Source organism: Helicoverpa armigera, chromosome 19 (genome assembly GCF_030705265.1).
Source record: "Helicoverpa armigera isolate CAAS_96S chromosome 19, ASM3070526v1, whole genome shotgun sequence".
Lineage (NCBI taxonomy): Eukaryota > Metazoa > Arthropoda > Insecta > Lepidoptera > Noctuidae > Helicoverpa > Helicoverpa armigera.
In genome coordinates this window covers 5,723,111-5,749,424 of record NC_087138.1, presented here as the reverse complement: position 1 = coordinate 5,749,424, position 26,314 = coordinate 5,723,111, and the positions used below count along the sequence as shown (strand labels likewise).

General features: G+C 35.4%; 2 protein-coding genes across 3 annotated transcripts; one reads left to right on the top strand and one right to left on the bottom strand.

The window, feature by feature from the left end:
• Positions 1-6,704: 6,704 nt before the first annotated feature.
• On the bottom strand, positions 6,705-11,279 carry LOC110376703 (uncharacterized). The gene is made up of 6 exons (XM_021335273.3): positions 11,076-11,279; positions 10,919-10,998; positions 9,431-9,599; positions 8,516-8,609; positions 7,366-7,524; positions 6,705-6,990 (listed from the first exon to the last, which is right to left on the bottom strand). The coding sequence occupies exons 2-6, from the start codon at positions 10,981-10,983 to the stop codon at positions 6,812-6,814; spliced, it is 666 nt and encodes a 221-aa protein (XP_021190948.1). The 5' UTR covers positions 10,984-10,998; positions 11,076-11,279; the 3' UTR covers positions 6,705-6,811.
• Positions 11,280-11,584: 305 nt separating this feature from the next.
• LOC110376702 (WD repeat domain phosphoinositide-interacting protein 4) lies at positions 11,585-25,989 on the top strand. Of its 2 annotated transcripts, none has more exons than XM_064039340.1 (8): positions 11,585-11,808; positions 12,518-12,592; positions 19,245-19,422; positions 20,934-21,108; positions 21,338-21,549; positions 21,635-21,795; positions 22,943-23,028; positions 23,553-25,989. In XM_064039340.1, exons 1-8 carry the CDS (start codon positions 11,754-11,756, stop codon positions 23,580-23,582), a joined length of 972 nt encoding a protein of 323 aa, XP_063895410.1. In that variant the 5' UTR covers positions 11,585-11,753; the 3' UTR covers positions 23,583-25,989. The 2 variants fall into 2 exon arrangements, with proteins under 2 accessions (XP_063895410.1, XP_063895411.1); XM_064039341.1 differs by lacking the exon at positions 11,585-11,808 and adding an exon at positions 11,857-12,142.
• The last annotated feature ends 325 nt before the right edge of the window (positions 25,990-26,314 follow it).

Here is a 26,314-nt window from a genome sequence, read left to right as displayed (position 1 = left end):
CAAATCGGTCGTATTTTAAGGAAAGTACACCCTCAAGCGCCGGTGTGACAAAAATGATATTATATCTTTTAAAGCCTATTATTTGCAGCTCTCAATTTATTTGAAAAGTCTCGTGCTGCAAACATTACGAGCGATAAGCATCATAATCAACTTGATTAGAATTTCGTTTTTTTCTCACATTAATCATAGAACTCCATATTATCACGTCTCGAATCGGTTTATCTTAGATTGGTAATAGTCTACGTTTCAGTAGTTTAATATGTTATGCTCATTAGTTTAATTAAACAGCACGTTTTTGACGACCTAGTTACAGATTTGGCAGTTATTATTATAGTATTTTCACCTAAAATACCTCCATCCTCCGAGCCTTTTTCCCAACTATGTTGGGGTCGTCTTCCAGTCTAACCGGATTCAGCTGAGTACCAGTGCTTTACAAGAAGCGACTGCCTATCTGACCTCCTCAACCCAGGTACCCGGGCAACCCGATACCCCCTTGGTTAGACTGGCGTCAGACTTGCTGGCTTCTGATTCTGATTACCCGTAACGACTGCCAAGATGAACCTAAAAAACCTATTATGAAAATAGAAAATTCCCAGTTTTGCCTTCACCACAACAACCGCAACCATAGGGTTGTATTGTTATTTATCTCATCATAAAAAAATTTTTTAAAAATAAAAAAACCTAACATTATTTTTTCATTTAAATGTGGTTAATTAGTAAGATTTAATTCGATACATAATTTGTCACCCTTCATGCCTGAGTAATATTGCAAATGAACATGTTTTACTTACTTGTAGTTAATAGTTAGATACTTAAAAATAGTGGTTTACATTACAATGTAGGTATGTAGGAATTAACTAAGTTGCATAGAAAAATGTAGGGAATTTTTAAAATGGTAAATAACATGGCAGTCATCCTGTTATTTAGGTTTCGAACCACCCACATTAAACGATACCTACACATATCTAAATTAAATCCTTAACAAACAATAAATAAATATTTTGACAAAAATGTAACAATACGCTAATCATAAATTAGCGTACCTACCTACCTAATTGTACACGGCATTAGTGTCAAGAGTAAAACCTAAAAATCTAAAAGTAAAACACGCAAGTTGATGAATCTTCTTCCTCTAATTCAGGGACAATATAAAAAGAAAGACATAGAAAAATGTTCAGTGAATATACCAAAGTACCCAAAATGTTCATAATGCCTAAACAAAAAACTTATTACAACCAGAATCTTATCCTTTTTTTTGAAGTGGTTTGATTGTAGAAGTCATGCACGCAAAAAAAAAACAACTAGGTAGTTCAAACTTTATTAATTATTCATTAAGTACGTTATAGTAGCTTATTTGTCACGTCACTAATCAAAGACCAGACCTATACATATAAATATAAGCATAGACAGAGCTATCATATGTTTACAAAACAGTACAAATTAAAGTTCCTCATCTCGTATTTAGGGCAGAGAATCCACAATCCTCATTGTCGTATCAACCAGCATACGCGACAGACGTGTATACACACTGTTAATAATAATAAACATTATTATTGTGACGTGAAGATAAACAAAAACAAATGAGTGTGTTGTGGTGAAACTTCGACGATCATTTGGATGTAGTTGCTATATACACAATGGCTAAAACAACGGTGAGTTTGTTGTCAAATATATTTTGGTGTTTACGTATTATGAGATCACTAATTAGACTACAGCGAAGTATCTTACATTCACTTACAGACCTATTTTTAGCAGACTTCCTAATAAAGAGGAGTTTGTCAATTCCGTTGTCACAAATCTTAACATAGCTTAAACCCAAACCGTGATCCGATATTCTAATTTTAATTGTATGTAGGTACCCTAAATTATGAACAAGTCAAGTTATTTTTAACAATCATTGTTAAGAATTCTAAAATTAAACTCTAAATATAACTTAAAGTTATGATAATGTCTTTTTTACGTTAAAAAGAGCAGTACCTTTTAAGTTATTTTTGGACAGGAAAAAACGAAAACGACAAACGGTCGAATTAAGGTGAATGGAATATTACATTAATTTTTTTTTTATGTTAGGTACTAACATTAGATAGACAATATATTATGTTTTTTTTTATACCATCATATCTTTCTCTATACTTGTTGTAAAAATCGGTATTCCAACTATTTATTTAAAATAACAATCAACTAAGATTCTCATGGACTTCCTATATTGTTATTTATAATATGCCAGAGCCAATAAGCATGCCATGGCTTGTTATGTTTTTTTAACAAAATATTATTATAATGGTGGGATAATTTAAGTGAAAATGTCTTATAAAACCTATTGTTTTTGTTATTAAACAAAAAATAATTTAAACTATAAACATTAAGGGGATTGTGTGGGTATGCTTTGCTTACTACTACTACTACGATTTTTTTATCATACCCCTTTTAAAACCCCAAAAAAGTATTCACGTAAGAATGTTTACGGCAACACTACGGCAAGGAAAATTCTACCTATCCTAAGGAAAAGTCCATAACAGGAAGATATAGGAAGGAATGAAAACTATCGACAAACCAAATAAATTAACCAAATAGATAAATGAGCCTTTTTGAATTTTCAAATATCTAAGTCGCGAGTTCACTGCCAGCATGTATTCGCGTAGCAGGTTGCTTTCGCGGATATTTTTGAAATATTTGTACTCAATGGTTCTTTTATCGAAACATTTTGTGCGCGTCACAATACTACGAAGAATGCTGCCGATGAATCTCGACTTTTACCTAACTACAGTTCGCATTACAAACACAGAACTTCACAGATGACGTTAACCCATCTCACAAAGATGACAACTGATTACGAACAAGCTGCTAACACATTCAGCCTTGATAAGGGTTCCTGAAGTCATGGCTGTGTTATTATCATCGCCTTGTGACTTGCGAACAACTTTGACAGTTCTACACAATGATGCATTAATTATCTTGCAAGTATTTGAAGCATTTCCGTATGTTACTTGTTCGTTGTTTGTTGATATATTTGACGGACATAGAATGTGTAGGAATGTTTATTAGGTACTTATGCACAGGTATATTACCTAACTCAAAATCTATGAAACAGATTGGCCAATTAGATCAGCTCAGGTTGATATAATGACTTGCAGTTTTCTTTCTTCACCACTCAAGAATTCTTTAATATTATCATATGCCTTGGGGTCAGCTTCCAATCTTACCGTATGCAGCTGAGTATCAGTGTTACATGTAAGGACTGCTTATCTGACCTCCTCAACCCGGTTACCCAGACAACTGTTATCAGACTTTCTTGCTTCTATCCGTAAAAACTGCCAAAGATGTTTAAATGACAGCAATTTTTCACTTGACCTCGTTTAGCTAGGGTAAATTGACTTTGCAGTGTAATACTGAATATTTCATAATGGTAATCCTGGTAAAAAAAGGTCATCCACACATATACCCAAGATAGACATAGACACCCATTTAAATAAATTAGGACTAATTAATCATCATTGCTACTTACCACTTTTTAAGAGCATTTAGTAAATGATGAATAATGTTAATTGTATAAACTACAAAATGAGCAATTTGTAGAAATACTTCCATACTTAAATATTAAGTTATTTAGTCAATTCTAAAATCCTATTTAAATCCAAATACCGTTGTTGATCGCTACATCATCCGTCACAATATCAATTGTGTACCTACCTATGTATAAACACAATGCACGTAGTACGTAGGTATGTATACAATGCCTAGCCCCATGGGTATTATAGTACCCATAACAATTGCTATGGGAATCTCTGGCCTACGGGGACACGAATAATAGGAATGCCATTGGCGATCCAATGAATACTGCAAAAGTCCAGAGTAAATACGTTAATCTGTTTTCCTTCTTCATTGATGAGGAATCTTTCTATGATTCCTCCGAGTATTTAAGCGACAGGGATTAACGTACGTTTTCATGTAGACCATGTAGTCGCTGCAAGTGCTGTCGGCAGTTGCAGTCGGCAGCTAGGTTTCAAAACGCATCTTAACACTCCCGACTGACTGAAACCTATTCATATTCCAATGCCCTTGCGTTTCAGGGCCACAAATAATCCCGCAAAATTGATCTTAATTAAAATAAATTAAAGCTCAGAAAAGTAATTACACCCACTTTCACTCTTTTCAAATGAAACAGTTTATTTCACGTTCAGACCTTTTTTAAGAGCGAGCAAAAGTGACTTGTGTTAACTTGTGTTAATTATTTTTTCATTTCAGGTACTTATTCTGATGCTGTGTGCGACCATATTAGTAAATGAAGCCACCAGCTATATACTACCAACACAAAGTAAAACAATTGAAAATCAACTTACAGCGGGCGTCGAGAAAAACTCGACGAAAAATGAAATGTCGGATGACTATAGAAAATACAGCTATATTATAACCACGTATTTATAGTATTAGTTAATTAGTAGTATGTGTAAGTATTGACTATAAAAATAATGTGAGAAATAATTGTATATTTATATTTTCAAATGATATATTTTCTGACAATGTTTTGGAAATAAGAACGTAGTACAATTCATTGAATTTTGATGGTATGGTGAAAATTGTATGGTTAGGTATTTTATAATTTAAAAAAAATACATAAAAATGATGATATTTTTTGCTTATAAACTGTTTAGCGATACCTTACTTCGCTCGGATTTACTCAACTGCGTTAGAAATGTTCTGTTTGCCATTCTTAGAACCAAACACTTATTATAATAAGTATGTATAAAATAAACTAATGTTCCTTCATGTAGCATTTATATTTGTATGTAAATATCCTGACTGTGAGTATTAAAAATAGTGATGAGAAAATTATACATTTAAATATGACAGCAACAGAGAATTTATTTTACTGTTTATAAAGACCCAATAATAATGATTTCTCAAGACCAAGAATTGAACTCAAGGCATCAATCTTATTATTTAGGTATAACTCATTTAAAATATTAACCTTTGCACACACTTGTAGGTACCTACAGTTATTTTATATACAGCGATAGTTTGCACATTAATTACCAAAATGTAGACTGTTCTTTATTTTTTTGTCAGATAATATGTATCATAGTTTATCAAGTGGTGATTTAATCCGGAAATGAGTGTGCTGGGTGCCCGTCCTAGGTAGCTAGGTATTAATGTTTAGTATCATTGTAGTACAGTCGGCTTCAAAAGTTGCTGAACAAATCTTGATTTTCAAAAACTGCTGAACACCGATAACTTGCTAGAGTATCCGTCTACTTTTTTGAAGTTTACGATGTTAAATAATTAAAAATGTTGGCGATTGTGTAGTTAAGAAATGAGAACCCTTTGCTTTGTTTGGCACTTTTGAAATTTTTTTCGAGCTACTTGACGATGACCCTACCATTTTTGCAAAAATAACAAAAGCTATGTAAAAATATACGCGTTAACTTATACCATTGACTTTGCTGCAGCTAACGAGGGAAAATTGCAAATGGCTTTCCGTCTAGAGTGACAACAAATAAAAAGAAAAATGTAGATCATAACATTTTTCTTTTTATTTGTTGTCACTCTCAGAACAGTGTATGTACCTACCTAATACCTATATGTAACATACATATACCTACTTATTTTCAGATATGTAATGTTTTAAATCGTAAATAATTATCAAAATCGTGACTCATTTTAACTACTTTATAAAATTATGACAATGTATAAAGTATTTATTTTTATTTGACACGTGTATGTAGTTAACATAAAACTAACGTAATAGGAAGTATTTTAATATCATTCAACCTATGAACTTAGCTGATTCTTTTCTTATCATCTCTGACCCACCAAGGTTTGGGTTTGACTGTCAGTTAATCGTCAGCAGTGAATCTTAAATGTAAGAAAAGTGTTTTTTAGTAAATTCAAATTGTCAGTTTTTCTCCATATATAAACGAAAGTACACAGATTGTTACAAACCGTATAGCTTTTACGGGACCGTTATATATCACTTATCAAGAGTCTGTTTACGTAAAATCACTTCAAAAATTACCACCAAATAAGGGAATCTTTTTTTCATTGGCTTTTAAATCGATTATTATTAATTTAAGTGTTACTAAAGATTAACAATGATATAGGCTAATCTATGCCATAGCTAAACTTCGCTGAAGTCATTCAATTCCTAGCAACAAGCAAGAACAAGGCACCGTTATTTTCACACCAACAATAGCCTGCCTATACTTTGTTTCCAATGTAAACAAAAATATTTGCAATACATAGATTCTTTGTTCCCAATGAACGTCTGTGTACTATCGGCCTACTGTGAAACAGCCACTGTTGAACCGTGGACACCGGGTTATCTGAAAAAACGTTGCTATGCGGGTATTATGTAGCTAGCTATAGGTACCTACATCCTTTGTGTCAGAGCAAAACCTGACCTACAGTGAGGTCTGTGAGTTGATAAGTTTCTCTTTGCTATCATGTAACTATGTATATCAATGCATCACGTTTACAATAAGTACCTATCTTTTACTTTTTACTTCTCCAATGTCAGGAGGAATCTGGAAGAACGATTTTCTATTATTCTACTGATACGATCTAAATCGATTTTTAATTCAATTGCTATGGCAAAAAGCTAGGTGAGAATGAGTCTGTTTTCAGACAGCACCTACTGACCCGAAAAAGCCAGAGGCAATAGATAATGTCGTCAAATACTTTTGAAAAGGTAACCGCACAAATTACATTCTATGTTAAATAAAACACAATAATATCTTCCCTTATTTTAATCTTGATCTGTACATATAAACTTACGAATACCAAACAAATATTCATCATTCTACGAGCATACCAATCAGATGCAGGTATCGTCTGCCCGTCTTCTCGTCGAAGGCATGGGTTCCTTGTACCTCTGCATGGACCTCCAGCAGGCCTTGGCAGAGGCACTGTAGGTGTCCATGTACTCTGTCCTGCCGGGGTACTCGGCGAACCAGGTCTGTATGGCTTGGGGAGCTACGCCCGTGTGGATCGGCCCTGGGAATGGAGAGGGGAGATGTCAGACCCATAAAATATATTATCATTTTATGTATCGATTTCTGGGTTTTGGTACCAAGGTTGTCAAAGAATACTCTGACCTCTTTTTATCATTAACTCGAATTTATAATGCATTAATAATTTTTGAGCTACTCAGCTGCGACACATAAGAACACTTAGGTTTACTAAAAATTTACTAGTGCCATTTGAATTAAAAACACTAACATGACTTGTCCATTCATTGTCATGCGTACAGTCAACTTCAGGTCAGTGGTAACAGTTGTATTTTGTGGTAACAGTTTTATAGCAAAATCGTTCTTATTACTATGTAGTTAAGGTGCATGAGAGTTACCACTGATGTGCAGTCTACCGTACCTGGAGGGTTGATCGTGGGTCGAACGGTAGGAGGCTTGTCGGTGAAGTTGGTGGGATCCTTGTAACATCGCAGCATGCCAAGACTGTTGGTCTCCATCGGTATGGGAGCATTGGACTGAGAGGCTGCTATGATCGTTCTGTAGTCCGTCATTGGAAATGCTGCAAGAATACGTGTAAAATGAGGTGAGTTTGTTTGCAACGGTTTGTATTAGTTATGCTTTTCATGGACGTAAATGGAGGAAAGAAAATTGTTTAATAGATATACTTGTATGAAGTAAGGAAAAGTAGGAGTTCCCTCAAGACACCACTATTACAATAGGAAACCCATGGTATTGGCAGATGTATTAGATGAAAAAATGAATCAAGGAGATGGGCAATTGGCTGGGCAACACAGAGGTTTGTGTATTTTAGGAGAAATCCCAAAAAATGTATAAAAAATCTTATGTTCCGAAGTGCTACTAAGAATGTCAAGAACAATAGAATTGATTGAATTTTCTTAGAATGCCTGAATTTTCTTCAAAAATTTTCCATCATATAATACCGACACTGGCGTGTTAGACCAATAAACAATCATATTCAACGTTAATGTAAAAATATACCCATGTTAAATGTAATAGCATTCCTAATTACGAGCACTTTAAAAATGAATTCCTGTCTGAGTCAGTTAATTGGTGTATTTAACCCAAGCTGACCCGACCATTATGAATCAGTCATAATAAACGCATTGTTCCTCCTTTGCTCACACAATTATACAGCTAAATGTGCACTTTCCTTTAAGAATGGGGGTTTCTAAATAGTCTGACATTAGGGAATTATAGACAATATTTACATAGTACCTACAATAATTTCATTCAACACTAGAGTTCAACGTCAGTGTAGGTACCTATACAAAGATTAATTATTCTTTACCAGTTGTGTTTTGGTACAATTTTGTATAGACTGAAATACCTACTTAGAGAAAAACCTTAGTACCTAAGTACTAGAAATCTCACTCATACTTTGAATGGCTTGGGAACTTAACCTAAAACACACTGCAGTCACTTTGAAATTAGAAGACAAAATATTGAATTTAAAAATTGGTGCTATTTTTAACCGACTTCCCGAAAAGGAGGAGGTTCTCAATTCGGATGCTTGTATTTTTTGTACTCACATCTTTTCTTGAACGTGGCTTGGTACATGGTCATCATTTTGCCGTCGAGATCATCGCAAGGATGATCTAAAATATCATTCGTCACATCAACCATCTGTAAAGAAAAGACTAGGTTGACAATGAGCAAAAAGAGTAAGAACATCATACACGCACAAGTTAGCTTAATTTTCTACATTTATTCTGTCGACTCAGAGTCTCCACTTAACCGTTTATAAAATCAAGAATAATTATATTGTACCCATGTTCTCTTTAGAAATATAGTGTACCTAGGTAGGGTAATAGGTAAGGTAACCATTTTATTGATTGTCATTGAGGATAATTTTATAATAAGCTTCTTCCATTAAAATAATTATAAGTTACTGAGCCCGGTAGCTGTTCTCGTATATTTAACTACCGGTTAGTGCATTATAATAAATACCTACTTCAGCACGTTATTAGATCATCAGACAGGAATAGTGACAAGACGCTTAAAGAGTGACAAAAGCAGCAAGGACCAGATTGGCTCAAATTCTTTAAGACTGGCATTGACCTAATTACCAATCGTGCCTAATAATTTTAGCGGGGCAAATATCAGTAGTTCGTCGTCGTCGTCACAGCCTAAAAATGTCAACTGCTGGACAAAGGCCTCCTCTAAGCTGGGGAGATTTGCCCATACTCACCGCGCTGGGCAAACATTTTGAGTCTTTGTATCCGAAATAATACAAAGACTCCATACATCGGTAACACGTTGTAAAAAAATGCTACCTACCGACTTCTGATTGAAGGATAAATAAATATATTCTTTATTTCTCTCAAATATGTACGTTAAATTATTATTATAAAATTCATTTATACATCACGTTTTGTAATAAGACAAAGAAAGAAAAACTTAGACAGGATTGCGGTTCTGAGTATGATTCAGCTTTGTCTCATTACCTGTTTCCTCAACTGCTCATAGTCCTGGCATAGCTTCTGCTCCTTTTCAAGCAGTTGTTTGTACTGCTCCACTCTGGGCGAGTAGGAGTGAGCATCGCAGTGGCAGTACGGAGCTACGGGGGCTGGACGCACGATCGGCGCTGTGTCTGGACTTGGCGGCTCGCATGGTCTAGAAGACAAGAATTTGTGATGTCATCAAAGCTATAGGCAACAATCTTGGACTTATTTGGGGTTTAGCTCATGGTTGGACCTCGATTAGGCGAGTCAGGCATTTCCACATTACCATTTTTGAACCACAATCCAGAGGCAATAGAAGACTGGGCTGTGAGAAAACATAATTAAGACGTCCTTCTGAACAAGGATGGCAAATATATGTAGGCAGCAGAAATCAAAAGCCTTAACTACTAGGTATCACAAAATGAATGATAAAATCGATTTCTGCTTCAAGGAAAACTTTGCTGAACGTGATACTCCAAATAAAGTGACCTAATGAATACTAAGTACCGGCTTGTGCATTTTTACACCATTTGTAAGTAACACATCCAGTTAAGTCAGTATCAAGTATCAAGAACCAGTCACGATTTTAAAGATATAAATGCATAACGCAGTGCGGCATTGTCAAGGCTTATTTCGACCCCATAAACACAAGTATGGATTGTAGATATCAATAAAATACGAGCGTGGGAAATAAAGGCAGCTGGCATTTTGCTAATGTTACTTGTAACAGTGATGAATGCAGTAAGACCTATAGCTTTTAAAGAACGGACAAATGTTAGGCATAAAATGAGAGTACCTCTCCAAACTTAGATACAACAAATACACATACTACTTAAGTGGCAATTTGAACACCAATTTCTGATTAAAGGTGAAGGAAAACGTCGGACATCCCGAACTATAAAGTCAGAAATCACCAGCCCGCATTGAGCAAGCACGGTGGTTAACGCTCAATCCTTCTCTGTGTGAGAGAGGGCTTGTGTCCAGCAGTGGGACCATAAAAAGACTGATGATGTTGATGAACGGAAACCGCCAGAGGAAATTACGAAAATTGACTATAGAATTAAATAACTTCTGAAGTAGGTAAAAGATCCGAGTGGGTCGCTACCTAGGTAATACACTCTGCTCTGCCCTGACCAAAATCCATACCCACAAAACATAATACGCCAATATAATCTTACTTATTCGCGAACTCAATGTGGTTTGATCCATTGAGAATGTATTGAAGGCCGATGCGGTAGAAACATACAAACAGCCACGAACATAAGCGATTAGATCGAACGCGAGGTCACTTGTGTAAGTAATCTAGACATCAAATGCGTTTGCAACTGCACTTTCCCCGGGGCAACTACGAGTCATTTAGTCGTATATACCTATAGGTAAGTAGGTAGTATAGTTAATGGTAGCTACTGATGATAATTTGTGAACAAAAAGTAAGTGATAGGGAATTTATTGCCCCAATAATATTGTCAGGCGCTTACTACTTTTACGTACTTTCCTATTACGGGTTTTGAAAACGGCCATTGAAAGTCGTTAGTTGTTGTTGTCTTGAAATCCATTTTGCTTAAAGTTTTCTGAAAGTAAACAGATTATTTTATTTTTATTTTACTTTATTCTGCGTCAACAAAGTGACACACGATACCAATTTTACCTCAATTTATAACGTTAATATTTTTGAGATTTATTATTACTATTTTAGCTAATTGACACCCTACATAATTTAGAATTGCTTTTGATGCCAAAAATTTGATTTGTAGTAGAATTTCTTCAATGAGGGAAGATAAAAACATTTTTGAAGTTTTGCGTTTTTTTTCTACTAGCCTTGCCAAGAGACAGACAGTATTTGATATAATCTAAGAAGTATTTTTCTTTTGCAATGAGTGATAAGGTAAGTTTTCGTTTCCCTTTACTGGTAACATTAAAAATAATCTACTCTATCAAAAAAAGATATTCTTAGTGCCCGCTCAATAAATTACGAGCCTCTTCTTTATTGATCAAGTACATTTTTTCTATTAAAATGAATTGTTAATATTTTATGCTTAGAAAAAACTTCATAATTGAGAAGAGTAACATTTTATATTTTTACAGATTCTTGGGTTAGTAACTTTTTTATATAATGTCCTGGCAACATTATAACTAACTTCAAGTTTTTTTATATGTCAACATCGTTGTTTTCCTGTCATCCGTCATCAAATCAGCTGTGTATCACACACAGAGAACATGTAACATAATAAATGTGCGTATTAAAATTATTGGTGTGAAAATGTCCACTGAGACATCTGATAAAAAATCAACTCAATGTTTATGATAAATTCACGGTGGAAGAGACATGGCGCGCCGGAGGAGCAGCGGCATAACGAGCCTGGGGTTTAACCAGGATCAAGGTTTGTGTTACTTCCTAGTTCGTCAACCTGAGTTCTTTGTTCTCAGGTGCAGTTAGTATTAGTCGCGTTTGGGATGAGGAGTGCGAGCTGGGCCACGGGGCTGGTGACGAGACACGCGTGGAGCGAGCTGCGTCGCAGGCGGAGCGCGAAGCTTCCTCGCCACGCTCTCGCGTAGCTGCGCGCTCCACGTGTTGTTTATATTTTTAGTGCGCGCCCACGCGCAATTTCCATTCTTCGCGAGTTCGCTCGCTATTGTTTGGGCGTTGGTTTGGTTTGCCCTCGTATTTGCGTATGTACTCGTAACTTAAAACGCAATTTTCATCAGTTTTTCAATGTACGTCATAGTGTTATGATGTAGGATTTTGTATTGTTTTGATAAACAGCTGTTATTTGTTTTGGATATCCACTATCTTGGTACAGTGTTGCTTCTAATAGCATAATTGTGCTCCAATAGAGTATATAGCTCAGTAACAGTAATAATAACACTTGCCTATGAATAAATTAACATACAAATAAACTGCACAGTACAGTTGTTGTTGTAAAAAATAAATCAGTAATGACTTTTAATCACAGCACAATAGCAAACTCATTGTAATTAATATTAATCAGAGTGTCTTATTAGATAGATTAGTGCTTTGTTCTGTATTATTTCCTAGATTACTCATACAAAGTATGATCTGTATAAATTAATGATTGTGCTACTTTGTAGGCTGCTTCACATGCTGCCTAAAGACCGGCCTGCGCGTCTACAATGTGGAACCTCTTGTCGAGAAAGCACACTACAGTAAGTATCTAGCTTGTATCTTCATATTATGTATCTTAATCGTAAGAAACAGAGGGTATAGATTACATTTACAAATGTAAAGGTGAGTGGCGCTATTTAACTATAACATTTTTTTTTTCCTCAATCCTGCTTAGCACAGCAATCTGTTTTTCCACATTTAGCTGTTATTTTCTTTGACCTCAGCCTGAGTGTGTCTTTAATTTAAAGAGGGGTCCATTGACTTCACTCTTTATAATGTTGGAAAACGGTTTTTGAGGGAGGGAACACTGTTTCTCCTCAGTCTTGAGTGCTGAACGCTGCCAGTGCCTGTTAGTTTAGTAGCTGAGGCATTTACATGTTTCGATAACTTGGTCTGATACTTGGAACTTCTGATGGAGATTTCTTGTTTCACCGTATTAAGATTTAGATCTCGTAAAATATATTTATTGCTGATGCATTTAGGTATGTTATACATGCACCTAATGCTCTTGGTTTGGAATCTTTCCAAGATATCAATATTGCTGCTGGATGCTGTGCCCCATAGTTCGATGCCGTACGTCCATACTGGCTTGAGGATTGCTTTGTAGATTAGCATTTTGCTTTCATTAGACAGTTGGGATTTTTTGCCTACCAACCAATACAAGCTTCGGAATTTTGTATCCAGTTGCTTCCGCTTAGTCCAGATGTGACTTTTCCATGTCAGTCTCCTATCTAAGTGCATACCGAGATACTTGACGTTGTCAGAGTGCGGTATTTGCTCTCCGTTAAGGGTAACTGGTGGGCAATCGCCTTTTCTAAGAGTGAAGGTGACATGGACCGATTTACTGTTGTTTGCCTTTATTCTCCATAACCCTAGCCATTCTTCAATTTCTATGAGATGCCTTTGTAGCGTTGCTGATGCGGATGCAGCCTCGGTGTTCACCGATAATATAGCAGTATCATCTGCATACGTGGCTATCATAGTATCTTCTTTTATTGGTATATCAGCAGTAAATATGAGGTGTAGAACTGGGCCTAAAATACTGCCCTGTGGGACTCCTGAGCTAATGTCATATAGCTCTGATGTTTCATTTTGAACTTTTACCTCAAAGCACCTTTTATTTAAGTAGCTTGCCAAAATGGAGTAGAATGAGTGTGGTAGCTGATTTTTTATTTTGTAAAGAAGACCCATGTGCCAAACCCTGTCAAAGGCCTGACTTATGTCCAAGAAAACTGCTGAACAAAACTGCTTGTTTTCAATAGTTTGGCTTATGGTGTTTGATATTCTGTGCACCTGTTCTATAGTACCATGTTTCTGTCTAAAGCCAAATTGGTGTTCTGGGAGAATTTCTTCTAAGTGGGCGTACATTCTGTTGAGTATTATTTGCTCAAAAAGTTTACCCAAGAGAGGGAGGAGACTAATAGGTCTGTATGATAAGGTTTCCTCTACTGGTTTGCCCGGTTTAGGCACCATTACCACCTGTGCTATCTTCCACTGGGATGGGAAATGGCTCAGTCTTAGGCATGAATTAAAGAGCATCACCAGAAACATTATGCCCTTCTTCGGGAGGTTCTTTATTAGGGTCGAATCAATTTGATCATACCCTGGCGCTTTTCCAGTGGGTAGTGATATAATTTCTCTAGAAATTTCTTTAGGTGTTGCTGCTCTTAGTGGTAGGCATAATTGGTTGGGTGATTGAAGGAAATCCCTAATTTCTTTATCCTTTTCTTCATTCCTAGTCTCAAGAGGGGTGAAGACATCTTTGAGGTGAACAGCAAAGCTGTCGCTTTTTCATAATTTGATCTGGCCCAGGTGTTATCTCTTTTTGATTGGCGGGATGTGGTTTACAGGTCGTTTGAGGTTTTTAGTCGCGCGCCACAGTGAATAATTAGTGTCTTTGTTAGGAGTCAGGCGAGTTAAGTAGTTTTGAAAGCTGAGATTTTCATAGTCGCTAATCATTTTCTTCAATTCCTCTGAGGCTCTATTTAATTTGGTTTTATCCGAAGGATATCTAGTCCTATGCCACTCTTTCCTTAATTTTCTCCTCGCTAGTGCTTTCATTACTACTTTCTTTGGATATTCTCTATGAGGGCGATTTGTATTTTTTGTAGGGGTTGTTTTGATGGCTGCCATATGAATTATGTAGTTGAATTTTTCAATACTGTTTTCAATATCCTCTGTTGTTTTCAATTTAATGTTTAGTTCTAGGTTTTGAGAGATGATGTCCTTGTATTTGTCCCAATCAGTGTTTTGATTGTATATTCGTGTCGATGGCTCAGAGGGAATGGCAACTTTTGTTTGATTAAGAATAACCGGGGAGTGGTCTGACGATAGGTCCTCACATTTCTCTATTTTAGTGTAGTTCCTGCTGATATTCTTTATTATATAAAAGTCCAATAGATCAGGTATTTTGTTTAAATCCTTTGGCCAGTATGTAGGCTCACCGTGAGATATGCAATCAAGGTTCATATCTACTGTGGCTTTGTATAGTTGTCTACCCTAACTATAACAATAACCAAACCATTTTCAGTCATGAAACGGCCGCCCATAGGTCAAATTGACAATTCAACAATTTATATGTGCAACTCACCATTACAAGGATTTTGTTAGTATGATTTTAATAAATTACATATGTCACTAGCATAGTGTACTACTTGTAAAATACTCTGCTTGAAATGCTATAAATAAGCATTCTTATACATAGTTACATTATTTTAGGTCAAATCTATATTTGGGTTTACTAAGAAAGCCTTTTATGTCTATAAATAGACCCAACCTTTGTTAGTGGAGTTTATATTGTAACTTACTTGCGCTAGTATATTTTGAGCTCAAAATATTCTATAAACGGTACATTCAAGAATTAATATTTTTATGTTATGTAAGGAGTTTGAGTTCTTGTTCTTAACGTTACCTCCATAGGTGATATAAGGACAATATAGTTAGTAACAAGACAAAAAATAAGTCATATCCTGTTGAATTAATTAAATGTAAAGTATGATGTAAGCGTCTTGAGCGGTCAACTCACTGGGCTCAACAGAATATTGACACTGCTCAGCGGTAGTCATTCTAACTATAATATACTCGTACATATCATTATTACAAAGTTAAATAATTTTTTATATGGAAACTGTAAAGCGTTTAGCAAGTTTAATTTTTTTGGCTCACAATTATGGTTAGTTACCTTATCTCCGGATTGGTCCTGAGATTTCAATATTATTGACTCTTGTCAAGACTGTATGTGTGACCGGATTTTGAGTTACAAAAATAAATACCAGCTACAATAAATGAATTGCACAAAATAGCTTACATATGATAATGTGCACAATACAAAATTAACATTTTGAATTGGCTATATTGGACAACACACATTATTTACATGTATTGACATTTATGAACTTTGATGATACATACGTAGTACCTACCTTAATAATGCTAAATGTTTTTAGCTAACAAATTACTCTAAAATGACATTTAAATCGGCTGATTTGGGTCCTACTGATATCCTCCGAGACACTACTTTATGACGCCCACTCGTTTCAAAGTAGGTATTTCCACATATTTCAAATAGGTACATTATACATACGTTAGGTACTCTACTACTTAAGTACATCAAAGGGAATTCAGCCATTTATTCCTTCGCATTTGTACCTTACATTATGCTGAATAAAAACTGTTCAGATTAAACCCGATACTGTAACGCGATCCCGGAAAGACCTTACTGAACATGCAATACCATTGAGTATCGTAATGAATGACATACATTTTATGTTAATCAGTTAAAAATTGCAATGCGCTATCAAATGTGTCCATGTCCTAAAATAATAACCGTCTCACTTCTAGTTTTGGTAAAAAATCGCTAAATACCTATTTCTGCAGTTCCTGATAAGTCCTAAAATTCTCTTCTGGAAAGGAAAAATTCTTGCATTTTAAGTAGGTACCAAAAAATTGTGTCTCATGTAATGTTATTTTACTCCTATACAAATGGTCTAATGCCTACCATAGTCTCGTTAGATTTAAACTATAGCAGTGTTTACCCACGTTGTTTGTCTTGTAACGCGAGCTATATGCAAATTCATTAAAAACAAATTAAACCTACGAAAAGAGGTACCTCATTATCAATAAGTAATGTTGATGATGTGAAAAACACGCGTACCTACATAGTAAATCATTAGCTGGTCTAATGACTTTCGAATATGTCACAACGGTTGACCATTGGGAATCAAAGTACATAGTAAGAGTGAATGAACCTCTATATTTAGATCGTTCCGGCGATCTTTGATTGAAATCTTATCCTAATCTGAACATCATCCAAAACTATTAACGATTATTTATTCGTAATGACAAACCACTTTTCTATTCCACTCGCTTAGGAAGTATGAATCTTTTAGAAAACTGTCTGGGGTGTTTAATAGCTAGAAAGTTCTATTAAAAAGCTCGGCTTCCTATCATTTATTTCTAGACCTCTGATGCCATACTAATAAACCTTCTGCTAGATAGTCCCCCAAGAAGGTCCTGCAAAGATTAGCAAATTAACTATACTTATGTACGTATAGAACAGATAAGTTACATACTATAAAATAATCATTTGTCAAAGCAGGTAATCTATTTGTAATGAAACTTGATTCCTTATACTTGAACTAAGTCGTAACAATCAAACAACAAAAACATAAAATAAATGCTGAGAATTTAAAGACTGCGTACGTACATAAAACGGGTGTTTCAGACGCATGTATGTATGTAATCAATCTCGGGTAAGCCATGACTCACCGCAAAGCCAGCAAGTGAGGAAAACCGGTTTGTTTTTGTTATTTGCGTATTGGTTTAAAAATCTTGATCTTCAACTGTAAATCACATATTATCTACAGAAGCAAAAGATTTATCAATCAACTTATCAAGAGTTGCCATTGACTCCACATTTGACCTCTTGAATGTCGACCGAAAAGTTCGCCCATTGTTTGCTATGTTGATGATAAGGTTCACAGAAGAACCAGTTCACCGTCATATAGTTACTGAAGTAAGATAGTACGTGGATCAAGAAAAAAGGATACTCTCTCTGTGTCCATCGATCGTACGTCCACAATTTCTAATCCCAGACAGGACAAATCTTAGGACGTTTTACAGCAAAAGGTTGCCATGTTTCCAGACGTTTGGACGTTGAACTCAACACAGAGGTTGCGCTCATGCAAAATAAGTGAACGATGCATACAAATTGAAAGTTATTTGAACAAAGAAAACTTCACGTTTTATTTTATTTGTATTTTCAGTATTATTATCTTAAAGTTTTTTTAAATTTTACTAGAAGCATGTGAATTTGCAAACATCACATTTTGCACGTAGACGTTAAATGTTGTTGACTTTTTAAATATTTGGAAAATTCACAAAACTAAGTCAATACTGTTACACAGAAACAGCAGGTAAGGACAACAATTTTCAACAGAATTTCAAATATGAAAATAACATATGCACTTTAATACCGACCGCCCAGTCTCGTCATGTGATGCACAAAAATATTAATGAGACCCCTAATTCATACGGTGACACAACAACAGACTGAATTCACAAGTAACTCATTACATATTCTAAGTTCGTACTAAACATTAAACTGTAAGGTCATGGTAAGGAATCGTGTGATAACTACGCCTTTGTTGGCGAAGCTTGTTCCGTATTACTTGGACAAATAGATCACGAATTACGAGACTCGTAAGTGGCTTATCGGAGCGTGAGAATTATTTTTTACGAGTCTATTCTACTGAAGTAACTTAGATATAATATATTTGATTCAGGCATATGTTTATTTAACATTAGCCGTTTTCCCGTGGTTTCACCCTCGTCTCTTAGGAACTACTGCCACAGCGGCCTAAAATTTAGCCTATGTTCACCGGCCATAATTTAACTTCCCAAGTGGTTTTTTTTATTTCAAATCGGTCAAATAGTTTTAGAACCTAGTCATGTCAAACAAAAAAACAATCAAATTAGAGTAGACAAATAAATATTGCGTCGCGTAATATAAAAAAATATATATTAAAATCAATATTCAGTAAAAAGTCAAGTACAAAAGTAAGCACTTAGCAGTTACGAGGTTGTCGACACATGTGATACACACTCATCGGCTATTGAGTCGATTTAGTTGGTTTAGTCTCTTGACCATTCAATTCCACTCCAATCTTGTAATCATCTAAATAGCAACATAGAAAGGAAACACACCTTTACTACGGAAAAATAAATACTACGGTGTACATATTTGTCTCTCTATAAGAATAGCAATACTTGGACCCTGTAAGGCCTATCCATTCGTCTGGTCTAGCACTCAAATTCGTTGGATGCCCTCGATAAATTCATTGCGTTATCCAGTCTGTCCAAACTGGCATACTGTCCAAATGCCCACTGGATGCTTAACGGGCTATATGTTAATGACGATGTAATTATTATATTGCCATTGAATATCCTTGGCAGTCTTACCAAGGGGTATTGGGTTGCCCGGGTCGCTTCTTGTAAAACACTGATAGGTACTATGCATCTGGTTAGATTGGAAGCCGACCCCAATATCGTTGGAAAAACGCTCGTGTGATGATGGAATTTGAAGAATGACCGAGATTCAACAAGATCCGTAAAGAAGTAACAATCATACATACAAACTTTCGCCTTAATAATACTATTTTTACTCCTTAATAATACTATATTCCATTATTTCAGGCAAGGAGGAGCTCGGCGATGTGTCGCTTTGCGAGATGGTGTTCCGCACCAACTGGCTGCTGGTGGTGAAAGCGCGGCGCCCTTGCAGCCTCATGTTGCTCGATGACCAACAGCGCGCCTTCAAAGCTGAAGTGCTCTTCAAGTCACCCATCAGAGCGCTTAGAGCGAGGAAGGACAAGTAAGTCGCTTTTAATGCTTTACTAAAAGTAATTTACACTTTATACAAACAACTACTTTTCGGGTAGGAGACAGACATCTTTAGTTTTCTGGTTTAAAACTCACCTATCAGAGCACTTAGAGCGAAGAAAGACAAGTAAGTCGCTTTAAATGTTTTTCTAACTGAAGTAATTTACAATAAATATTTTTAGGTGAGCGGAAAAAATCTTTGCTTACCTGATTTTGCCCTGCTAGGATGACTATGATTTTCGTAAAAAAAAAACACTACGCACAAAATATTGCAGAGTCATCGTGGCAAAAAATCTGCCACATATGTTTATTTATTACATAACACATTTTAATGCTTTCAATATAAAGTAGGTTCAAATTGTTGCTTGTGAATCTAAGTAGGTAATGGTCATAAAATGCGTTTGCGCAGTATGAATTAACTAAAAGTAATACATTCGTATACGAGTCAAAAACAAGCTTTTCATTTAAAGTGATTTTCATATAAATGACTTAGTGTAAATTGAGAACAAGAAAAGTAGAAACATGCAGGACTAAGTGGCCAGTTATATATGAACGTAATAATATATCGACTCCAACGATAAGATAAGACCAACCTTCACCGAATAACCCAATAAATTGTAAAAGATCGACGCTATTGTTCTATCTTTGTATCATAAATATATCATTAACGCTTATTGGTTTTGATTGATTGATTGCTTTTATGTAAATAAAGACAACACCCGTTTATGTCCGCATTTTATATGAGAATTTCGTCCAACTATTTTTTTTGTGTAAATGTTCACTTTAAAGTGGTCAAGAAAAGCCCTTTCTTTATATTAAATGAAAGGTCATGTCTTCACAGCTCAGATAAGTTTTGCAATAGGACGTTGAGTAATAATTCTGCACAGGTTAACTGTTGCCCTTTCGCTTGATAGGCCATAAGCGGCAATAATCCTTTCCTATGTCTACTACATCATTCAAACGAAGTTGCATTGTCAAGCGATTTGTTTAATAGCTTTAAGGTATTCAATTTAATTACTTTAAATTTAAATATATACCTACTTAATTTGACTGACATTTACCGGAATAGATACACTGGAATGATTCAATTTTATCAGGATGACAATGCATGAAGTACTTAAAGGACCTTGTGGATATATCACAATCCTCTTCAATCTTGAAGTATGTTTGGAAATATTGACTTTACTAGATAACTATAATCTTTCATAACTATTCACATACATAGGTGCCTGAAGACGGATCTCTTAGAGGTCTCCGTCTTCCAGAACTGCAATTTTTATTGCAATGGCTGATTTAACGCGGTAGGCGTTCTAAGAAAAAATATACATATATAAATATGTATTACTGTATCTAAGAGAAGAAAATTAAGAAAATAAACTACTGTTAAGATTCTGCCAACTTACTGTGAATGTGATTTCGCTGTTTCAGTTTAAAAGCGTGTCGACTATTTACCATCAAATCTTCTCAATTTTCTCCATATTAATTCACATTCCCCACTTCCAGGGTAGCAGTAGTGCTTTCATCCAGCATACAGGTGTTGGCCTTACCATCATTATCGCGGGTAGCTCTGATGCGGACGAGGTTGGGCGCGAGGCCGCTTTGCGCGCTGGCCAGCGAACCGTCCGCCCCGCATCTCTTAGCTGCTCCCGCGCATAGGAAAGGATCTCTGCAGTTACTTGTAAGTATTTAAGACTTGAAGATTGGGGATTTTTTAAAAGACCTTTGGAGTGGAATTGAAGGGAGGTTTGGTTTTTTACGGACTCAAATTAGGAACAACTATCCGCAAGGAATATGGGTCCTTCTGGAACTCTTTTGTCCGGTAAATAAAATAAAAATAAATAAAATAGAAAGAAAAGAAAGAAAGATTAAAGAATAGTGTCTATTAAAAAAACAAATTTATCTTCTAGGACGTAACACGTGCAGTAAAGGGCGCTCACTCATCATCGCCTGCGGTGATGGGTTGCCATCAGACGGAGCTAGTTTGCCTCAGCCTCTCCGCTAACGGCGCCCGTTTAGCCACCGCGTCCGAACGAGGCACCATCATACGCGTGTGGGACACCGCGACCAAACAAATGCTGCATGAATTGAGACGCGGGTCCGATTATGCTGATGTTTACTGGTGAGTTTTGTTGTGCAAAAATGATTTTCCAGTTAAATCATGATTTACCTATAAACTAATTAATTTTTTTTTCTCAAATTCGCAGTATAAACTTCAACCAGTCAGGCTCGCTAGTGTGCTGCGTGTCGGACAAGGGCACGCTGCACGTGTGGGCGGCGCGCGGCGCGTGGCCGCACCTCGCCGCCGCGCGCGCCAGCGTCGACACCAGGGCGCTCTGTGCCTTCACTGATGATAATACTGCTGTGTGTGAGTATACACTTCAACAGTCAGGCTCGCTAGTGTGCTGCGTGTCGGACAAGGGCACGCTGCACGTGTGGGCGGCGACTTAACCAACAACCAATAACCGAACCCAACTTCGGCTTGCCCAGATGCGACGTTAACGTTGAGTTTTTTGGCAATAGAAACATGTGCGCGACGCTAAAGTTGCGTTGCCGCTTTCTACAAAGTATAAGCTCGCGACGTTACCGTTGCGCAACGTTCAAAGCGTTGGCAACATTTTATCAACAATAAATCATATTCCTGAGAACAAATTAACCCATACAACAAATTCATATTTTGATACCCATATCATGGGGGCGCATTTCAAACAGCCAGTCCGCCATCTTGGGGAGGCCACCATATTGGATTTGTAATGAAGTTTCTTAGCTAGTCATGTGTTGTCATCGAAACTCAAAATTTCATCCTAATCAAAGACCGAGAAGTGGATCAAGTTAAGATTCCAAGATTTTTTTGCATGCATAGTTAGTTACAAGTGAAGCTTATATTATGATCAATGCTCAATCCTTCTCCGTGTGAGAGAGGCCTGTGCCCAGCAGTGGGACGCTAAAAAGGCTGTAACAGTAACAGAAGCTAATAGGTATATCTACCTAAGCGTGTTAAAATACTTCGAAGATTTGCGTCAAATTCGAATAAACATAATTATGCCAAGTCATTCAATTATGCTACAAAATATACTTGGCAAGTCAATTACCCGTAATTATAAAATGAGTAGGTAATAATGATCACCTGATGTATTACATGTGATGATCACAAATCGTATGACAAGTAAAAGTGAAATGGATGCATGGGTAATCGCATGACAAGCTGTCTTGTAATTATCTCAATGGCACGAGTCGTTTTCATTACTTAGTTATCTACATAAATATGTACATGTAACTACAATATCTATACCTATATAAGTGTATAAACATACTGTAGTCACCTAATTTTTTAGTCTAGCAGTACCTACAGCTATATTTTTCAAAATGGCGGCTTCTAAAAAAGGTTGTAAATGTTTTTATTTTTAGTAAATAAACAACGTTAAATCATTTCGTTTGCAATCTATTACCTCAAAACAGTAAACTTGAATAACTTAGCATTTAAATAAAACAACAACACTTGGTTTAATTTACAGTGATATGCGAGGACGGCACTTTCCACAAGTTCACGTTTGCGGCTGAAGGCAACTGTCATCGCAGCGACTTTGAATACTTTCTACAGGTAAGTAACCAAAATAATAAGTAAATAGCTTGATGAAACAAACAAAAAAAATGAGGTAATCCGTCAGAGAACCAAGGTCATCGACATAGCCCACCGAATCAGCAAGCTGAAGTGGCAGTGGGCTGGCCATATTAACCGAAGAACCGATAACCGTTGGGGTAAACGAGATCTAGAGTGGAGACCACGCCTCGGCAAGCGTAGTGTAGGACGTCCTCAGGCACGGTGGAGTGATGACTTGCGCAAGACGGCTGGCAGGAGCTGGATGCGAGAAGCCGAAAATCGATCTCAGTGGCGTGCACTTGGAGAGGCCTATGTCCAGCAGTGGACTGCGATAGGCTGATGATGAGCTTGATGAAACTAGCATAATAAATAATGACAATAGGTACCCTAAACGTCAATATACGCACCTATGCATACCTATACCTACGTATTTTTAATGCCTTGAAATGTAAGACTATTTTATAAACAAAATGCCCTGCACATCAGATATGACTGATATATAATAATATTTATTTATTTTTCAGGTGGGCGACGACGACGAATTTCTGCAATGATGTTTTTTAATTAATAAATTGACTATGAAGATATATAGTTATGCCTATAATAAGTGATAACACAGTGAAAAGTGATGTTATATAGTAATATAATTATAAATAACACTCTAATGTTACAACGCTTAGGTACTTTGAAATTCGTGATAATTTCAGTAAATAATATATTATAAAGTTTTGAACTGTACGTGTGAAATGCACTCGCGGCTTCTTATAACTAGTAGTTCTTTTTTATAAATATATTTCCATAAATTTTATGTAAATATTAAATGCTCGTTTCATTACTAAAGATTCTAGTTGCGAAATTCATATCGTTGAAGAATATTTGTAAAGAAATCTCTATTTTGTTAATAATTTTAAAGTGGTTTATCATATTTGAAAGACTGGTTACGGTCGTTTGTGTTCAACTGTATATCAAGACTAAGAGTTGAGGGAAAATAAATCCAAATTAGAAAAAGACTAACTAAGTCTTAAGTGCAATACGTGTCAACTAGAATTTTTAGTAATGGCAACAGCTTAGATATAGTATATAATAAATCCTCCTGTAATATTTGTTTTACTAAAGGGAGCGCCACTTGTCTATATCTGGCACAATATATTTAATTTTGTTACTAGGATAATGTTACAAGGTCAACGAAATATATGTTTGAAGTTCGTGAATTGACTTGAAAGTAATACTATAATATTCGCATCCTTTAATTGTTTTCATACTACTTATACGATAACTGTGGCGGAACACCAAAGTTGCCATGTTCAATGATATTTTATAAGTATTTTAAGCCTTGAAATATTCAACAATGATAATGCTACTTTGTTCCTTATGATACAATTCACGAACTTTAAAATTAGAGTTTTAATAATTATTATAAACATAGTTTACCAGGGGTTTCTTCATTCGATAATATTTAAGTCATTCAAACCACTATGTTAAAAGACAAAGGGCACTAAATTGCATTTTTATTTTTAGGTTCAAAATGATCGAGTGTTTGATTTTACTAACAGCAATTTACATACAATTTGTTAAAACGTCTTTAGATTTTCAACTCATTCCAATTTAAACATTCACCAAAAAGGTTACATTTCCGTAGTAATTAAACTTTTTGGGCAACTTGTAAAGAAAAGGTTGCCCACATAAAATAAAATATAAAAAAAAAACAATTGTTAGAGACAAAATGCAACTTAATTTTTATATTTTGATTACCTACTAACGGTTGGGGTGATCTACGAGGCTTGACTAATGATAATATACGTACATTTATTTTAAAGAGATAGAAGCATTTTATGCTTCAAGTTTATTTAGAAAATCATAAAAATATACTTGCTACCGAGAAGGTATGTTGGCCTATCAATGGCTTGTTGTACTAGATTGACACAAAGCGGAGGGAGGGGGGAACGCCATGGCATGGCCCTCTAGATATTTTTCTCAAATAGCAACATTGTCAAATCTAGCGCCATCTTTGAGAAAAACTTAATAAATGTTTGTGATGTGTTTTATTATTGTAATGCAATAAAAATGTTGTTATTCAATAGCCATAGTAATAATAGTTACATAAAAAGCAATAATCAATATTAAATTGTAGCTGCTTTCTGCAAATTAGTTATTTGTATACACAGGGTTTTCCGATGATGGTAAACTGTTTTATTTAGCGTGGCGTCTATGTCCACATTAGCATAATTAATTGTGGTCTGATGATTTGTGTTCACAGTTTTCTAAAGACTCTGTTATTTAGCTGAATTATTTGTAATGAAAGTTTACTTCCATCATATTTTATATGCCTATCATTAATCGTTGTTATATAAAATCACTTTATATCATAATTTTATTTACTCAATTCATAATATTGTGTTTCATTGTTATCGCTCAATTTTAAATTGTACCTTTTGCATTTGCTCATATTATTAGTGAAGTGCTCTGAAAAAACGTTCTTTCATAGATATAATTACTTATCCAATATTAAATAGCCATTAAAATTTTCAACGTTATTCATATTTTTTAAATACGTCGTATTTGAACTGAGAGAATATTTTAAGAGTTGAAATGTTGATCAGAAGCTTGTAAGTACATAATATACGTGAGCCCTTGTGTAAAATTATATTGTAAAGTTTATTATGTATAATTATGTAAATATTTTAATAGTCACACAATAGTTTTTGTACTTGACATTAGCAAAATAATTGTCTCAGCTTAAAACTTATTTAATCACTTTAGTAATAATTATTTAGGGCAACAAAAACAAGCACATTTGGACACTGTAAATATGGAGTTTCGGAATAATGATTTATTTTTTTATGAAATTGTAAAAACGACAGGGACTCCACTGTTTTGTATAAAAGCTTTAGGGGTATAGATATGTAATATACCCAAATAGGGTTATTTGGAATTTAAACATTAAAATTTTCTTTTATAAAACCTGTTTTTTATTTCTGACCTAAGAACTCAAAATTCCTCTTTATGTACTTAGATAAATAAGCTAGAATTGTCAGTTTCATAGGTAGACACCAGTAAGATCGATTTTTGTACCCTATATACTTGAGACCGAACTTTGTTAAAATTATTTTGAGGAAACTAATCAAAACTATGGCATAGTCTCCCAAGCTTCTTCCCAGCATGTTGGAGTTGGCTTCCAGTCTAACCCGATGTAGCTGAGTACCAGTGTTTTACAAGGAGCAACTGCCTATCTGTCCTCCTCAACCCAGTTACCCGGGCAAACAGTAAAATATAAATAAAAGTCAAG